General features: G+C 40.9%; 1 protein-coding gene across 3 annotated transcripts in view; it reads right to left on the minus strand.

Moving 5' to 3' along the window:
- RMND5A (required for meiotic nuclear division 5 homolog A) overlaps positions 1 to 18,922 on the minus strand; it is a 58,747-nt gene that overhangs the window by 10,375 nt on the left and 29,450 nt on the right. For all 3 annotated transcript variants that reach the window (XR_003794838.1, XM_029231485.1, XM_029231484.1), the window contains exons 3-6: positions 14,887 to 15,021; positions 13,075 to 13,175; positions 1,904 to 2,070; positions 1,050 to 1,215 (exon numbers count right to left, since the gene is read on the minus strand). Coding sequence is in view for 2 of the 3 variants with exons in the window: in XM_029231485.1 (XP_029087318.1) it covers positions 1,050 to 1,215; positions 1,904 to 2,070; positions 13,075 to 13,175; positions 14,887 to 15,021 (569 nt within the window). In the remaining variant the exon portion in view is untranslated. The remainder of the gene's footprint in view (positions 1 to 1,049; positions 1,216 to 1,903; positions 2,071 to 13,074; positions 13,176 to 14,886; positions 15,022 to 18,922) is intronic.

Genomic DNA, 18,922 nt, shown 5'->3' on the forward strand with positions numbered 1-18,922 from the left:
ACCGCTGGACCACCAGGGAAGTCCCAAGAAGTACTAGTTTTTTTTAATGTTAGTTGGAAAGTGGAATCTGAATCCTTGCCATTGTACTTTTTGTACCCTGCTCCACTAAAATCCAATGGTCTCGTACTCTGAATGAATCTTTTCCTCATGCATGATTTTGTTGAGATCTTACTGATCTTCCAAGTGTTAGCACATTTCATTATGTAATATCAAAAAATTCAAATTCATTATTATTACCACCAATCTCATCAGAAATGTCTTTAAGCATTGGGGAACTGTCAAGCTTACAGTGGTCGGTTCAAGTTTTCCCAACTTTCTATTTTAGCTTACAATCTTGAATTTTACCACTGGAGCAAAAGATACCACCAGTTGCTTTCCCTGACGCGACAAGCTTAATTCATTCATCTGAATAAATACTGCCAAAAACCTGAGTGTGAGTAACTGTAGTCTGTCTTCTAAGACGTAAAAGTAAAAACTGTGTTCAAGTGAAAACTGTGTTCCAGGAAAAAAGCAACTAGTTTTTAGCTCATAACTCAAACATTATACAGATGCTTTTTCTTGAGACAATCATCATACTGCCTCATGATTTGGCATGAGCTGAAGTGCTTTATCTGAGCTTCCTATTTGGGCCCACAGAATGTTAAGAAGATGTATATTCAAAGGTCGAAATTTAATAAAGTGAGTGACTTTTAACGTTTTGTCAAGAACATTCTTAAGTAAAACTGAAAAATCTGCAAGTGTGTGGTGGGTGAGGAATACAGCCAGTCCTTGTGGGGTTTGGGACCACTGCCCCGATCTGTGCTAAGGCTGGAGCAGTTTAACCCACAACGTGAACACAGTGGAAAAGGCTCTCAGAGACCCCCCCAAAGGATCACAGACCACACTCAGAACTAGGTCACTGCCAATTGTGACGATCTCTTGAAACACCAACTGTACCCTTCTTCAGAAAGACACACGTTCTCTCAGCTTTAAACGTCAAGAACTAGACAACAAGTTAAGCAGAACTAACCAATGCAACGCACATTTCAATAACAGGACAACTTCCATACCTGACACTGAGCGGGGACTCCACGGAGAGCCCCAGGAGGGCACAGGCATCCCGTGTAAAGATGTCACAGATGTCAGCCCACTGGTTTGCGTCAAGCAGGTGAACATATGGTGAGTTCTCAATCCCTTGTCTCAGGTACACGAGGCTTCCCATCAAAACCTGAATGTCTAAACAAAAGCAGAAGCAATTTGGAGGTGTGAATGATCACACCTGAAACAGAGCTTTCAGGCGATACACTGAAAAAGGCAAGAATTCCCCCAGCTGACATGGCATAAAATAACTTACTGACAATGTCTTTTAAAATTCTGGCACTTAAGCTTGGTTTCTATCAAAGAAACAGCACAGAGAAAAAGAAGAAGAAAAGGGAAGCACTAAATACCGAACTTATAATTTATACACAGCATAGTATAATTACCATTATCTAGAGAAGTAATAATAATGTCATAAATGGGGTCATCACATATCTTTGGCTGTAAAACTAGTCAGTCCCTCTACACTGACACCTGGGAGTAATTACTGCTACCCTGTTGCACCTTCAGACACTCTGTCGTGGCCATAACAGCAGTACGGTGGGGGGATGCCAAGTGCATACTTTACGTTTTCTCTGTCTCCTCTTAGGTTAATGCAGAATCCCCCAAAATGCAATGTCTCTCTCTGACTTTTCAATTAAGAGGCTTTAATGCTTTACTTTTGTTCTAGAGCCAGCCAAGAAGCTTTTTTTAGTAAGTGATTTATCATCTACAATTGTTTCAGTTTATTAGCAAATGTATATTAGATCTAGTTAAGATAAACTTAAATTCCAGTGGCGGCCATGGTCCTGTTCCAACCATTAAAAACAGCTGACTCTAGACTCACCTTTTTGATGATTCAGGGCAAATGGCTGAAAATTTTTCGCATATTGTAATGCCTCTCGTTGATTTGTAGTTCCACCCATTAACAAGCTAATAAAATAGAGCCTGTGTAGCTTAAATTCCAAGGAGCTGTTCTGGGCTATAAGCATTTCTCGGTTTGATACTGCCCATCTAAAGAAAAAGCAAAAAAGATTTTTTTTTCTTCAAAAAAGATTTTTAACAGTAATTAAGAGCACGAGCATGTGTGTTAAAAATGGTTTCAAACACCTAACACCAAAAAATGGGTTTAGTCTGCCATCTTGTGGAAGTCAGTGGTAACATCAAGCCCTAGGCCCAGAGACTTTCGTAAAGAAAGTAAACAAACTATACCTAAAGATGATTTGCAGCCAGTGAAAGAAAGAAAAAATATTAAGTTAGATGACAATTACATATTTAATAAGGTTTAACACCAAGACAGGACTGTCTCTGACATATTTGGAACTGTACCAGGCCACACTATGAAGCAGGTGTCAGCCATGAGATTGACTACTGACTGCCTAGATCCACTACTCTTTTCCTGTTAAACTGGCATGTTTATAAATGAAACACAGGATGCTGAAGGGGCACATCTATGTTTAAACTTTCACTGGTGCAAGATCTGGTGCTATACGTGCTTTGAGATTAAAAACAGTAATCATAAGTATTTACCCTCAAGATGCTTTCAGTCTAATCAGGCAGATAAAGCTGTGTAAATAACATACAGTGTCAACACACAGCACCAAAAAGATTTGTACAAACAGTGCTAATGAAGGAAAGAACAACATGCGGTTTTGAATCATCCAAAGTACAGTGACGCAGGCCTCTAGAGTACAAACAGTTGGGGCTTCCCTGGTGGCGCAGTGGTTGAGAGTCCGCCTGCCGATGCAGGGGACATGGGTTCGTGTCCTGGTCCGGGAAGATCCCACGTGCCGCAGAGCGGCTGGGCCCGTGAGCCATGGCCGCCGAGCCTGCGCATCCGGAGCCTGTGCTCCGCAACGGGAGAGGTCACAACAGTGAGAGGCCCACGTACCGCAAAAAAAAAAAAAAAAAAAAAGGAGAGTTTTCCAAGTTTTCTATAATGAACATATATTACTTATTTTTATACTTAACTTTTTTAGCTAATGTAAAACTAAACAAAATTTCTTAACTTTCTTTTTTCATCAAAGAGCTAACGGTAATTGCAAATTACTTTTGTTAAAAGTAATTCAGGCTATGTATTAGAAATTCAAGCTTTTCAAGCTATAAATATATGTACCTCATTTCTAAACTTGGAGAGGCATTTAGACAATGTAATTCCTAATTTACACCTTGAATTTATTTTGACACACTTTCAAATTTTGCTACAGACAGGGCTACAAAATAATCAGGAAAAACTAGCATTGCTAATCGCTGTCCCCCTACAATATTCTTAGAAAAGTAGATACCGATTACAAAAAAGAGCTGCAGAGAGAGTGTAGGAAGAATGCAAAACCTAAATTCATAGAATACAAGTTTTCCCGTGTTTCTTAAGGGTCATGTTTCTTGTCATTCTATTCTGAAACACTGTATCATCTTCATTTAACTTCTGAATAGTACATTGAGCTTAAATCTCACAAGGCCAGGGATTAGAATAAACATTTCTAAGTTTCTCCCTCTCTGGCAAAATGCCACTTTCTAAGCTAAGGCTGATCTACCCCATTTTTAGCCCCGCAGACATGTAAAAGCACATTTAAGCGTTAGGGTGAAACGCTTGCTGACGCGGCCTCTCCCTCATCCCCAGGATTGTACCCGGGGCCCCATGTTTGTATTTTCTTGACCCTAATTCCTGGGCCACAGTTAACCAGCCAGGTGAGTATAGGTTTAACACTCTGTGTTGCCTCCTAACGAGAGAGTTCATCTATTTTGATATCCTTCATGATCACTTCGTGGTCCTACATCTCTAGTTGTGTAAGTTCTTGATGGGGTTGTCTCTCTGGACAATCATCGTTAACACCTGCCTTACCTAATCTTTGGAATCTGGGTACGAATTTCACAGCAGCTTTCTTATCCACGCTAGCAGCCTCCCTAGACAGTTTGTTAGTCGATTCACGATGATTTCTGAAATGCTGAAACCATCCTTTACTGGCAGTAGAGTCCTTCCTCAATCTCCTTTTTAAACTGTTTTCTTTCAATGAGGCAACTAATAACTTAAGCACTTTGGCCCGAATGTTAGCCAAACTGATGGGAGGTGTTTTGGTTTGTCTTGTTTGTTTTTACAAACAAAGTAGAAGTAAATGCTCCATCATTTAAATCACAAGCAGCTTTCTGTTCCCAGTGCGATTTAAATTAAAAGGCGTTGAAGCGACTTTAACCTTGGTTTTTACATTCATAGGACTTTTCAATATGCAGTGTACCATAGCTTCATGTAGGCCTAGGTCTTGTCCTAGCTTCACTTTGCTGTCATCATTTTCAAATCTTCCTCAATGCATGCAGTTTCACTTCTAGCAATTCATCTTTGTTGACCAAGTCCCTCTTTCAATGATCCATTTCTGTAATGTGTCACCTTTGCTGCCTGAGGGTGAAATGAATTGCACTGTGACCAATCACCAACAGACTGAAAAAGCAATGAGGTGACCAGTCATGATCATGATGCACATGTGTTACTATGTATCTGTGGACTGAAGAGCTGGCAGAGAAGTTTTTATTTTATGCAGTTACTCACAATACTTCATGGTGACTGAAATCTGAACTGTGTTGTTGGGGAATTGGTGTTATTTACCTAAACTGTGGTAAGTGAAATTTGGGCACACTGGAATCGTGCAGAGAGAACTGTCCATCGGTTCAACAGAGAAAAGAAATAGGAGAGGAAAAACATAAGGCTCTCAGAGGCAGGAGGTTACTTTATAAAGGCAAAGACAGCCCAGAGTGATACAATGGAGAAAGAAGCTTGGGAACGGGGCCTGTCATCACCGAGATCTCTGCCCCTCCACTCCTGTTTCTAAGAGGGAAGGCTGGAAAACCAAGAGGTTGATGCCGACAGGGTAAATTAGAGGCATCTGCCATGTGGTATAAAGAATTAAAGGAGGAAAATAAGAGGCCTCTTGAGAACAGAATGGAGGCAGAGAGAGGTGCAGGCCAAGAAAAACATGCAAACAGATTCAGACAACCTGATGTAGCAATATGCACCACCATCAACAGTGATGTGTCCAGGTGAATGAAAGCTGGTCCAGATACAGGACTTGTTCCTTCTATGAAATTAGAAGCCATGGTCCTATCTCCCAGTGCAGGTGCTAGTTACATTTTTACAATAGTGCAATCAAACAAATTGAGTAGCTGAGAACAGAATTGAAAAATTCAAGGCCCAGGCTCAATGATCATATTTTCTACAAGTTCCCTACTCATCTCTCCATCCACAGAGCTCGAGAGGTTCTTTATTTGAACCTCTCCCAGCTCTTCACACACAATCTACTTGGTAGGACAGTTTCTGGCCTCTTAAAGCAGGGGCTCTGCCTTGCTCAGCTCGGTGCCCCTTCTACTCTGCATGGGGTACAGTGATAGAGGGTACAGGTTAATAGAGCCAAACGTGCATGGCCCTTTAAATCCTGGCTCTGTGGGGTGAATCGGGGCAGTCTGTCACTTAATGCTCTCAGGTCTGTTTCCTTACTGTAAAGCGGGGGCAACTCAGAGGGTTATGGGCATTAAATGAGGGGGCTCGTAGAAGCACTGAGCCGGGAGACTGGCACAGACAATAATAAGCTACTTAACATGTGTTTACTGAGGGGATAGGCTTAACGTTCTCCAAAGTCATTAGTAAGAAAATTACATTTAAAAGAGTTACTTGGGCATTTCCATGTAATACTCAGTGCTGCTTTGATTTTTATAGAACCAACTCTGTGGGAATCAGCATGTACCAGCTAATCCCCTTCAAAATTTTTTGAGGTTGTCTTCGCTAGAAGTTCACACTGAATATTGGACCGTGTGATTCACTGAGCAGGAATAAGGGGTAGAACAGACCTTGATTAACCTGATAACAACAAATGCAAAACCAACAAAGCACACGAGACTGCAAAAGCACAAACTACAACCGGCACCAAAAACTGAATCCACTTGTCTACAAAGCACTAGAAGACATGTGACGGAAAGACAAAAAAAACAGTTAATAAGTGAACGGGGTGCTGTACTCTGGCTAATGGCATTCCTAGCAGAAAACTTTTGATTTTTAATTTTTAAAAAACGAACGATCACTATACTACAACCAGCAAGCTACGTGTAAACATTCAGGTAAATTATTAGCTTTACTGTGGTTTCTAAAATAAATTCTGCTCCCACATCTCCAATGTGTGCCACAAGAGCAATGCCAGCTTTGGAACCATTCCTTGTTTAGAGAAACACTGGAGACCAAAACAATGACAGCCAATAAGGTCACCATGTCACAATTCTCTCTGTTCACTGCTACTGCAGTGACTAGTAGAGAGACCTTCTGGGCCACTTCCATTAAAAGACCCCAAAACAATACTACTTACTTAGGTGACCAAGTCAGAAACAACCCACATTGATGCAATTACCCCACAGAAACATGAAGCGTTAATTATCTTCATCGTCAGGCCTCCGAAAAGACTTGGCCCATTGTTAGCTCCATGTTTAGAATTTCCATATTAATCCAAAAATAATTAAAACAAGGTTCTACCTTCAGAGCTAGCTGTTCTTTCCCAGAAACCTAACTGACAGCACTGGTCTGTTTATCTCTCCTCTCACCATTCTGCCAGCCTGGGCTGGGATCTGTTTCTGATAATAGTGAATAAAAATGCCTCTCTCCAGTTCCTACGGCACATTCCACTACAACCTTTCACAGCGTTTTAAAAAGGCTTACAAATACCTTCTTCTTCTAGTCTACCTTGGGGCTATCTTCTTGGGGGTAAAAGCTGAAGCTCAGGGAAATGAGTGACATGTGTTTACTCCACAGGTGTGGACTGGCTGCATGTCACTGGTGACCGAATCAAGTGCTTAAAAAATCCAGAAACTGGAATTCAGCCAGAAAAGTGAAGCACCCTATCGCTTCGCTTTAGGATAGCTGGCATTGGATTTCTGGGATATTTTCAAATGGCAATTCAGATATGAGTTGAGTCCATCGCTGGAACTACTAACGTTTTACTCATCTCAGAGGTGCTGTGGATCTCTGTCCTTCTTCCATGCTGTTTAAGAAACCACACGAACTACCGTGTTTCACGTTTGAATCATACCTTCAACTTTACAGGAGGTTCTTAGTAACACAGGGCTTGGCGGCCATACCCAATAGCTACCTCTGACAAGTGGCCAGCGCGTTGGACAGCACAGTTCTATAGATTAGGGATTTTTTTTTTTTTTTTTTTTTTTTTTTTGCGGTACGCGGGCCTCTCACTGTTGTGGCCTCTCGCGTTGCGGAGCACAGGCTCCGGACGCGCAGGCTCAGCGGCCATGGCTCACGGGCCCAGCCGCTCCACGGCATGTGGGATCTTCCCCGACCGGGGCACGAACCCGCGTCCCCTGCATCGGCAGGTGGACTCCCAACCACTGCGCCACCAGGGAAGCCCGTGAGTTTTTAATAAAGTACTTAAATATGACTTTGCCTTATTTACTGCTAGTTTCCCACCACAAAACCAAGTGTTTGATAAGCTTAAATTAATAACCGTTCAGCATTTTATAAGAACAAGTTCCAGAGTCCCCTTTAGTTCCCCCTCCTGGCCTAGTTCAACGCCTTATTCTTTTAAACACTTAATCTCAGTGACAGTTTCTTTCAATTTTCCCTTTTTGTAGAAGAAGATTCTTAATCTCTCTATAGTCATAGCTTGCCCACTCATCTCCAGTAATGCCCAGGTCCTTGGTGAGGATGGATCCAGATAAGATATGGCCACGTCTCTTCTTCTTCCTGAGGAGTACCTACTGTCTTGGAACCTCATACAGACTTTTGCCAGCAACAAACATAGAACAGACAACAGAAAATGATGTCCTCACCCCAGATATTTTTTCCCCTTTGGCCTTTATATTCCATTGTGCTTTTTTCTCTTCTGTGTTCTTGCCACTGGGCACCTCTTTCCATTTTCAATTAGCTTCTTTTTAATAGTCGCTCTCTCCACCAGACTTAGTGCATGGTCCCCGTGAATTAAAACAATATCCCTCAACTCAGCTCTTCTGCCCTTTCAGAATTAACAACCCCTGGGACACAACAAAACAAAAAAAGAAACAAAACGAAACAGAACCCCCTCAGACTGGGGGAGGGAAACCCAACTTGTTCAGACCTTGATTCCTCTTCTCCAAAAGTACATCTATCAGAGTCTTTATTCTGTGGTTCTATGTAGCTATTAAAAATGCCTGAATCAGCAAGACTGCCTGCCTACAGGAAGACAAAACTAACAACGAGAAAACAGACACCAGAAACAGCGTAACCCTGGTCACCCTCTTTGCCAGTGGCAGCCAAGGCTCTATGACCAGGCACCTTGGCTTGCTTCCGTCATTTTCACTTTCTAAAACCCTTCTCTGCTTATAAATTGTGTTTTATGCACTGATACCACAATTTCTCTAAGTCCAGCAACCATTTTCTTCTCCTCAGACCCACCGTTCACACACACCACCAAGAAACCACAATGGCAAGCTCACCTCACATTCCTCTGTGGTTTTTATTTCTAGCCTCACCTAATCGCTAGGCTTAGAGATGGGATTCCTCTCATACTTCAACAGCTTGCCTGATACTGTTCATGGCCTGTCTAATCGAAAACTCTGCAGTGATCTAGACTAATGAAATAGTTTTTCTCTCTTCTTCTGTGAAAAATTCTATAACATCTCTTTGTTATAATCATTCACTTAGTTTCTGTTCTCTTAATGGCATTCTACTGAGACTTTGCAAACAGAACTGCAAATTCCTCTCAGCAAGTGCTATGAGGCCCCTGGGCCTGCTCTGGGTATTGAAAAAAAACAGGTTTCCAAGTCTGCTAGGTTGAGAGTCAGGTTCTAGACTGCGGCAAATCCACCAAGGCAGGATTACTCTTTGAAACACCTTTAGGAAGGCAACCAACCAGCTTCCCCTCGAGACAGCACTTTCAAAACGTCAGTAACTGGCACAGAGTTACAGACAGCTTCTATTTTTCTCATTTTCTCCATCTCCTCAAAGTAAGTTACTGTTATTCTTTTGTTGACACTAGTTATCTTTGGCTTTGCGTCTATCTGCCACATGAAGGAGGAGGTCATGTTTGTTCAAAGTTCTCCTGCAAATTATTCCATCTTTTATTGAGTGCCTGCTACGAAATAAGCACTATGCTACTAGGTGCCAAGAGGAACTCAAAAAACAGATAAAGTGATCTGGATGAGGAGAAAAATCTGTACACAAACTCAGAAATACAGGGGCAGGAACAAAAGAGTAGGCAGGGTCCTGACTAGATCTGTATATATAATTAGCTGTTCTTCTGCCACTTCTCTCTGCCATGTCACACCATTCCTTACTCACTTCTTTTCCACCGTCTTTTATCAGTTGCGGTTAATAGGTAACGCTCACCAGACTTCCTTCTCATCTAGGCCTTCCATGACCTCTATCCACATTAATCTTTTTGGTTGGCCGCTGCCTCAACTACCTAGGCTGCCTCGAGAACTGCTGCAGGCTTTCACCTTTTTCTTTCTCTCTCGTGTGGTTCCACGGTGGTTCCTGTACCTCCCAGCAGGTACAAAGAGAAGATGCCACACATGAAATATGAAAGATTTTCCACTGTGTATCTGAACCAAAATCCCTGAAACTCACGTCCCACATTTTTAAATTTTTGGTACAAGTTGAGTACAGTGAATTTTCCATACCTTGCCCATAAAATATGTTGAATGAGTATTTGCTTTGCATCCACCAATAAGCAAGAATTGGAGAAGTCTGAGTTTCTGTAATGGAGATTTCTGTTAAACTAAGATTTTCCAAACTTATGTTCTACAGATCACCAATTTTGTGAGTTTTAATAGGTGTTAGGAGACAGGGAGTCTTTGGTTAAATACGCATGGGAAACACTGGGTTTTACAAAGTTAAATGAGTTTCTTTACCGTAGGACTGCTGATGGCCCCTCTAATATGCTAAAGTGAATCTCTCATTTCTCTTAATTAACTTTTACTGGAATATAGTTGCTTTACAATGTTGTGTTAGTATCCACTGTACAGCAAAGTGAATCAGCTATATGTATAAATGTATCCCCTCTTTTTTGGATTTCCTTCCCATTTAGGTGACCACAGAGCACTGAGTAGAGTTCCCTGTGCTGTACAGCAGGTTCTCATTAGTTATCTATTTTACACATAGTATCAATAGTGTATATACGTCCATCCCAATCTCCCGATTCATCCCACCTCCCCCTTCCCCCCTTGGTGTCCATATGTTTGTTCTCTACATCTGTGTCTCTATTTCTGCTTGGCAACTAAGTTCATCTGTATCGTTTTTCTAGATTCCACATGTAAGCAATATTAATACGATATTTGTTTTTCTCTTTCTCCCTTACTTCTAAAGTGACTCGCTTACAGGAGAATATTAGGGAATATCATGTAAAGCTTTCCTCGACTGACCTTTTGACTCCATATCCTCTTTTTCATGGAGCAACTTCCAGGCTCCATTCCTCCTCTGTAAGCCCAGTACTTACTTCATGGGGTTATTATGAGGATTGAATAAACTAATACAAATAAAATGCTTAGAACAATGCTAGGCGTATAATAAGCACTCCAAAAGAGACGACTATAATTATGACTGACTACATCCCCATACGCAGATATTTAACATGGCAATAGTCCCAGAAAAGCGAAAGGAGAAAATTTCCACTATACAGTTGGCCCTCCGAATCCACAGTTGTGGAACCTGCAGATATGGAGGGCCTCTGCAGGTTACGCAGCCGTGGATACGGAGAGGCAAGGATACCAGGCCGTTTTACATAAGGGACTTGAGCATCCATGAATTTTGGTATCCACAGGGGTCCCTAGAACCAATCCCCCATGGATACCGAGGGACTACTGTACAGTAGTTTCCACTGTTAGTGCCAAGTAGATGGAATGAGCCCTCCCTTTGCCTGAGAGGCACTGCTTGAGGCTACAAATAACAGAAAACATTTACAGAAATCATTGATATATATGCCATAGTTACCAGTCAGAAACTTAGATCTTACAGAAAAAGCCCAAAGTTAAAAGGGTCTTATGAATTTTCTTCATTCCAAAAGGAACAAGCCTTGAGAATTTTGAGGGCTAAGGCAGTCCAAATTCTCAGCACAGTCTCTGGTACATAAGCACTCAATAAAAGTTTGATGATGAACCTGAGAAATTAATGGATAAATGACTATTACCTCAAATAACAACTCATATATTATTTCTAAATCATTATAAGACAACTGTGAAACCCATTACATTTTTATATTTAGGCTCCCTCACTCTCCTTTATAATTGTTTAATCATTTAGGTGGAATATAGAAAGTAGACAGAAGAATGGCTGCCATATTTTGTTTAAGAGGTGTTATTAGAGGTACTTGATTAAAGATAATCTCACAGGGATGTCACAATAAAATCTAAAAAAAATCAAACTATAAAGGTAATATGCATAGTACACAGTGGTGCTGCTTAAGTGACGTTTACATCTTTAAAGAATTAAAATAAATGAGGTGGTGCAGTGGTGGTGCAGTGGTTAAGAATCCGCCTGCCAACGCAGGGGACACGGGTTCGAGCCCTGGTCCGGGAAGATCCCACATGCCGCATAGCAACTAAGCCCATGCGCCACAACTACTGAGCCTGCGCTCTAGAGCCTGCGAGCCACAACTTCTGAGCCCGCATGCCATAACTACTGACGTCTGTGTGCCCTAGAGCCCGCGTGCCACAGCTACTAAAGCCCATGCGCTCTAGGGCCCGCACTCTAGGGCTGCAACTACTGAGCTCGTGTGCTGCAGGTACTGAAGCCCACGCTCCGCAACGAGAAGCCACTGCACCACAACGAGGAGTAGCCCCTGCTCGCCGCAAATAGAGAAAATCCACATGCAGCAACGAAAATAAAATAAATGAGTTACCTCATATTTACAATTTATACAGAAATTTGATATTTATAAATTTACACAGGACTCTATCTCTGCCTGTTCACCTAGGCTGTTTTTAGAACTCTGCAAAATTTTCTAAGAACTGAGAAATTATGAGAAACAGAAAACTAACCTATGAAAAATTAAATGGGTTAGCAGAAGGAAAAGGAAGTGTATTTTTTAAAACTCATGAAGGATCTTCCCAACTATTTTTTTTCCTGATAACAACGATATCAAATATTTCCAGTTTTAAAATCCCAGGATTCTAAGGCTATGACCTCAAAATAATGTCACTGCTTCTATCACCCAGTTTCTTCCTTTTATTTTATAACTTTCCTTCCTTCCTCCTTCCCTTTCTTCCTTTCTTTCTTTTTAAAACAAATAACCTGATAATTCTCACATTAAAAAATTCTAGGACAGGGGTCAGCACACTATGGCCACCGGCCAAACAGGACTTGCTGCCTGTTTTGTATGCCAGATGGTCAAGACGGTTTTTTTACATTGTTAAAGGGTTGTAAAATAAAATAAAGAAAAATATGTAACGGAGACCTTATGTGGCCTGCAAAGCCTAAAATATTTACTACCTGGCCCTTTATGAAAAACTCTGCTGACTCTGTACTAGGATAATATTTATCAGAGCTAACCCAGTAATTTCGTATAATTCACATCAATGACCAGTTCACAGTGAATTATTTTATGACGGCAATTAGAGTAAAACTCCATAACAATATTTGTTCTCTTTACATATACCACTTGATTCCAATAACCAATTAAACTGCTTTTTTTTTTTTTTAGAATGCAAGCAGTGAACCCAGAACATTATGGAAGTTCAAATATCAAACTCAGACCATCTGAACAACAGTCCTTCAGTTATAAAGCTACTCTAAAGCGGAGGTGTAGCCTAGCTAGAGGAAACCCTCTTCTCTCATGGGAATTCAGACCAACTGATAAGTGAAATAAGCCCTAACCATTTTCTCATATTGCATATCCCCCAAACTCACTTCGCTAAAAGAAATAAAATAATTCTCCCTTGATGCCTCTGAAGTCTACCCCAGGTGAGATATATATATAATCTCAAAATCTCTAACGTGTTTTCTGATTCCATTTTCTTACAGAGTTCTCTCAAAGTACTTAAAAGAAAACAAACTCAGTCACTCACTCCAGAGCAGGTCTCAGAACTCGGACTTTTAACGCTTCTAATATTCGGTTTAACTCCACAAATGGTTCTTTCTGGCTTGGGTCTACAGAAAGACCAGATTCCTGAAAAAATTGAAAGAACTTTCATTAGCAGTAATCAGAATAAAGAGATATGGTACAAGCATGTTCTACGTTATAAAATGTGAGGCAAACCACTAAAGATAATTTCTTTTTACCATGCATTTCTCTGGCAAAGACTGATGACTGAGCCCCAGTATCATTCTTCCTCCTTTTCTATAATAGTAAAACCCCAAATTTTAGCTGGGCACATAACCATATGGAATAAAGCTGGGCATGGCTTTGCAAGATGTAAGTTCTGGCCAGTGAAACATAAGTATATACTCTTTGCCCCTTCCTGTAATACAAAACGTCTAGCTGGGGTTCGGGCTATCCTGGACCATGTGGACAAGGGACACCTTAGAAACAGCAGAGCTACAAGCAGCCAAGGTCCCTAAGAGCTTCACGGCACATGGCTACCACATATGCAGTGGATGGCTTACTACCTCCGATTTCTGTGTAAGAGAAATAAACTTCGTTCTTGTTTAAGGCATTGGTATTTTGGGTCTCTGTTACTTGTAAACAAAACTTAATCCTAAATGACACAATTTATTTTAGGAAATTTCTATGGACACATACACAAAATCCCATAACATACAGAGAAAGACTTGAGTTATTGCTTATCTGAATTGTTTAACAGAAAAGGCTTACATTAGAGGTCTGGTTTACAGACTGGCTTTAAATTATTTAATCCTTACGGTCCTTCATTTTTCTAAATGGAAAATACAACAGCACAGAATGTAAGCCACAGAACAGAGTCTGAAGACACACGAATTGGACCTGAATCCAAGTTCCTCCACTAAGAACCTGTATGGCCTTGGGCTGGTTACTTCTCCAGACCTCAGATTCCACCTCTGTAGAATGGGAGCGGTCATTTCTTCCTCAACCATTTCTTCCTCACAGGGTTGCAGTGAAGAATAAAGGCAGGGCTTGGAGGGTGGTAAATACTCCATACAGGGCAGCTGCTAATATTATGACTATGTGGTATTGGTAAACTCTTCTGAGACCCCTAACTTCATGTCTAATGGAATAAAAGACAAATGCTGTTCACTTGAAGTAAATTTTAGCTTGAAATTCATTTGATAAACAAAGTTCTTTAAGCTGGGCTAGATGAGAAAAGCAAATATAAACCTCTTTGTCCTTTTCTCCTCTGCTATACTAACCTTCCCTCTTAATACTATTGTATATAGAAGATAACTAATAAGAACCTACTGTATAGCACAGGGAACTCTATTCAGTGCTCTGTAAGGACCTATATGGGAACGGAGTCTAGAAGCAAGTGCGTATATGTGTATGTATGGCCGATTCACTTGCTGTGCAGCAGAAACTATCACAACACTGTAAATCAACTAGACTCCAATAAAAAAATTAATTAAAAAAATAAATTAAATGCCCTGGCTTATTCCAAAAAAGCAAACAAACAAACAAAAAAAACAAAAGAGGAGATGTTTGAAAAAGTAGCATCACTTCTGACCCTTGATTGATGACCTGGGACCAACATTCTGGGGCAGGAATAAGGAAATAATTTGAATAACAAGTTCTAGGACTATAATTTTCACCAACTTTAAAAAAAAAACCAAAAAACAAAACTTCCTAGTAAACTGAAGTCAGCCCAGATGATTAAAATGTAAAAATCCGCCTATGGCTTAGAAGACTTAAAAACTGCAAGGACTTCCCTTGTTTCCATGTCATGCTCTCGCAGGTGGCACACTGTTACCTGGCAGAGCTCCTCAGCTACATCCAGCATTCCTTGTCGAAAGAAGTGCTCCACCATCACCTCATTGAGAAGCCTTTGGCTGTCTGCCTGCCAGCAGCCATCTATTCCCACACTGCTAATGTCAGAATCAAAATTCTGAAAAACAAGAAAGCACGTCATGAATTGACCAGGATACATCACTTGGTATGTTTTCACCCCACCTAACTTAACAGAAACAATGGCCTTTGTTTCACTCTGAGACACCTCAAATAAGTACCCAATTCCAATTCATCTGTAGCCTATGACAGAAGTAGCTTTTCCATTGCTCTTTTCTAAAACTTGCCACTCTCACTCATTATCGCTGGGAGGGTAAACAAGCACATTTTTTGAGGGTATTTTGGGGAAATACATAAATTTAACAATGACTTCTGTGAGTAAATTGATTTCTAGGCATTATACGATAGCAATATTTTCAGAGGTGTGCAGTGATCCCTGTAAAAGCATGTTCAATGCAGCACTGTCTAACAGAAAAAAAAAAAAAAGAAAACCCATTACGTCCAGCATAGGATTATTCAATAATCCGTGGCACATCCCAACAACTGCCGTGCCAAGGTGGAGACTGGGGATAGGAGAACGGCCAGATAGTTCAAAGAACAGGCTCTGGGGCCAATCTACCCAGGTTTGAATCCTGGTTCTATCTTACTAGATGTGTGATCTTGGCCAAAATTACTCAAGGGCTGTGGGCCTCAGTTTCCTTATCTTAAGCAGAGAAAAATACTTTTATGGGTTGAACTGCATCCTTTCACAATTCCTGTGTTGAAGTCCTAACTCCCAATACTTTATAAAGTTAAAATGAGGTCATTAAGGAGAGCCCTAATCCAACAGGACTGGTATCCTTATAAAAGGAGAAATCAGGACACAGACAGGCATAGAGGGAAGACCATGTGTTACAGACCGAACGTCTGTGTCCCTCCCAAATTCCTACATGGAAGCCCCAGCAACCAGTGTGACTGTATCTGGAGACAGAGTCTGGGAGAAAGTGCTAAAGGTTAAATGAAGTCCTAAGGGTGGGGCCCTAATCCGGGAGGCCTGGTGCTCTTGTAAAGACAAGGAACAAACACCAGGGCTTAGCTTGCTTGCTAGCTCGCTCTCCACCACATGAGGACACAGCGAGAAGGTGGCCATCTGCAAGCCAGGAAGGAGGGTGTCTGCCTTCAACAGGCAATGAATTGGCCAGCACCTTGATCTTGGACTTCTCAGTCTCTAGAACTATGAGAAAACACGTTTCTGTTGTTTAAACCACCCAGTCTATGGAATTTTGTTATGGTAGCGCAAGCAGACGAAGACACCACATGATGAAACAGGAAGAAGATGGCTATCTGCAAGTCAGGGAGAAAGGCCTCAGAAGAAACCAACCCTGCCACACCTTGATACGGAACTTCCTGTCTCCAGAACTGTGGGAAAATAAACGTCTGTGTAAGCCACCCAGTCTGTGGTACTTTGTTATAGCAGCCCTCATAATTTAATATACTTCCTTATTGGTTCAGTGACATGGTAGCTGCTATTATGCTAGTATTACTATTCATAATTAAGAAGTGAGGTTCATTGTTCTGTATCTACTAACATGGAAAAATGTCCATAACACCTTAAGTGAAAAAAAGCAACTTCTACAAAACTACAAAGTTATGACTCCATTTGTTAAAAAAAAAGAATCCTTAAAAACCCAACCTGTCTCTCCCACTGAATGCAGTTACAAAATCAGGACTGAATGGAGTAGCTACTTGAGGAAACAAAAAAGTGAATAGTAGTAAGTGGACTGGGGAGGAAGGCAAAGAACTGGCAGTGAGTTTACTACTTTTCTCCCTCCAATATCTCTTAGCCTGGATGCAATGCAGCCAAAACCCACAACTGGGCACCCAGGATGTAGACAGAGCACTCCAGGAGAAGCCCTTCGGTGCTGGCATGGGGAACAGGAGTGTATTCTCCTACCACATAGAGAGAGGGGGAAATCGCATGCTTTTTTCCCTCCCTTTTCTTGTACTGTAGCTCCAGGCGGTCTGTAGTTAAATCAGTTTCTATTTCTACCCTTCACAGCAGTACCTAGATTATGTTTGACTGAATAACCATGGGACAAGAATCTTGGGAGACCTTTAGAACTCTGTCTACCATAGCAGGAAGCCTAAAACTCTGAGGCACCTTTAGAAAGGGATCCTTCCTCTCCAGTCAGAGAAGCTATGGTCCCAAGAGCAAGGGGCAAAAACCCCTCTTGCATCTTTTCTCTCTGTCCTTCCACCTTGTAGCCCCAGATATAGGCAGAGTTATGGTAAATATACGGGAGAGCAGGGTAGGTAAAGCCCCGGATTTCTGGCTGGGTGACTAAAATGGCAGCCCCAGAGAACCATAAAGTAGCAGGGAGATCACAGAGAGGAAGGAACGCAGGAAAGTGATCCCCCCACCAAGTTGTTTAGGAACTCCTGGGCTCACCCTCAAGTTATACAGGCATGGGTCTGACCCTCAGCAGCATACCACACACTTTGAAAACTGAACTAAGGGACAGCCCTAGTTTCCAGGTCCCAGAATGGCCACTGGTTGGCACACAAACAGAACATAACTGAATAGCTCTGTAATGGCTTTGGAAACGAAGCTGACATTGAAACTATTTTAAAACTCAGAGAAGACTGAGTAGCCGGAACCCAACCAGGTCAAGTCCGCTAAAACAAAAACATCAATATTCTCCATAGAACTTAAATAAGACCCAGAGGCTCAAAACATAATATTAAAAATGTCCAAAATACAATCCAAAATTATTTGTCATATGAAGACCTAGGAAAATCTAAATTCACATAAGATGTTCAACAGACAACAATGCAAAGATGACAGATGTTGATATCATCAAAGACGTTAGAACAATTATAAAATTGCTTCAAGAAGGAAGGGCAGACACTTCTGAAAAGACAGAAAGTCTCAGCAAGAAACAAGATACAGTAATCAAAATTAAAAACTTGTTGCATTGACTCAACAGCAGAACAGAGGTGACAGAGCAAAAGTCAGTGAAGATCAATAGAAATGACCTAATCTGAATAACCAAAGATTGAGAAAAAAACGAACAGAGCCTCAGGGCCCTGCATGACAATAACAAAAGATCTAACAGTCCTGTCAATGGAGTGCTAGAACAACATAAGAGTATAGTGTAGAAAAAAATGTTTTTAATATTTCCCAAACCTGGCAAAAGACAGAAATCTAGAGATTCAAGAAGCTCAGCAGACTCCTAAAAGGATAAATTCAAAGAAATCCACACTTAGACACTTCGTAATCAAACTGTTAAAAACTTAAGACAAAGAAAAAATCTTGAAATAGTTATCAAGAAAAGTGATGTACTACTTATAGGGGAACTATGATTCAAATGACTACAGGTTTCTCAATAGAAACCATGGAGACCAGAAGAAAGTGGCACACTTTTCAAGTACTAAAAGAAAAGAACTGTCATCCCCAAATTTTGTACCAAGTGAAAATATCCTTCAGGAATGAAGGTGAAATAAAGACATTCTCAGATGAAGGAAAGCTGAATTTGTTGGCAGAAGACCTGCTCTAAAAGAATCGCTAAAAGTTCTCCTGATAGAAGGGAAATTATACTAGTAGAAGACAACTCGGAACATCAAGAGTGAAGGAAAAACAAAGCTACCTCTGAAAGCTTTCCCTGCTCAATTTTACTTCCACCGCCTTATCTTTCATAGGCATTACCCCCTGGTAAACCTCTTGCATTTCTTTCTTTCTTTCTTTCTTTTTTTTTTTTGAAGCACATGAATTTAATTAGACGAGATCATTTAGATTTACTGAAATTACAATCTTAGTCAATCATTGCTTAAATACAGTCCACACGACACAGGATCATTTTACAGTACATACACGAACAGGTAGTAATAGAACTGCAAACCACCTACCATTTACGATCACTACAATGCAGGAGAGCTCTCCTCTCCAACAGTAAGCCCATTTTTCTTTTAAGAGCTACCTATTCTTAGGTGTCAAGTCAGTAGCCTAAAACTAAATATGCACA

Source organism: Monodon monoceros, unplaced genomic scaffold (assembly GCF_005190385.1).
Source record: "Monodon monoceros isolate NGI ecotype Baffin Bay Population unplaced genomic scaffold, NGI_Narwhal_1 Super_Scaffold_19, whole genome shotgun sequence".
Classification (NCBI taxonomy): domain Eukaryota; kingdom Metazoa; phylum Chordata; class Mammalia; order Artiodactyla; family Monodontidae; genus Monodon; species Monodon monoceros.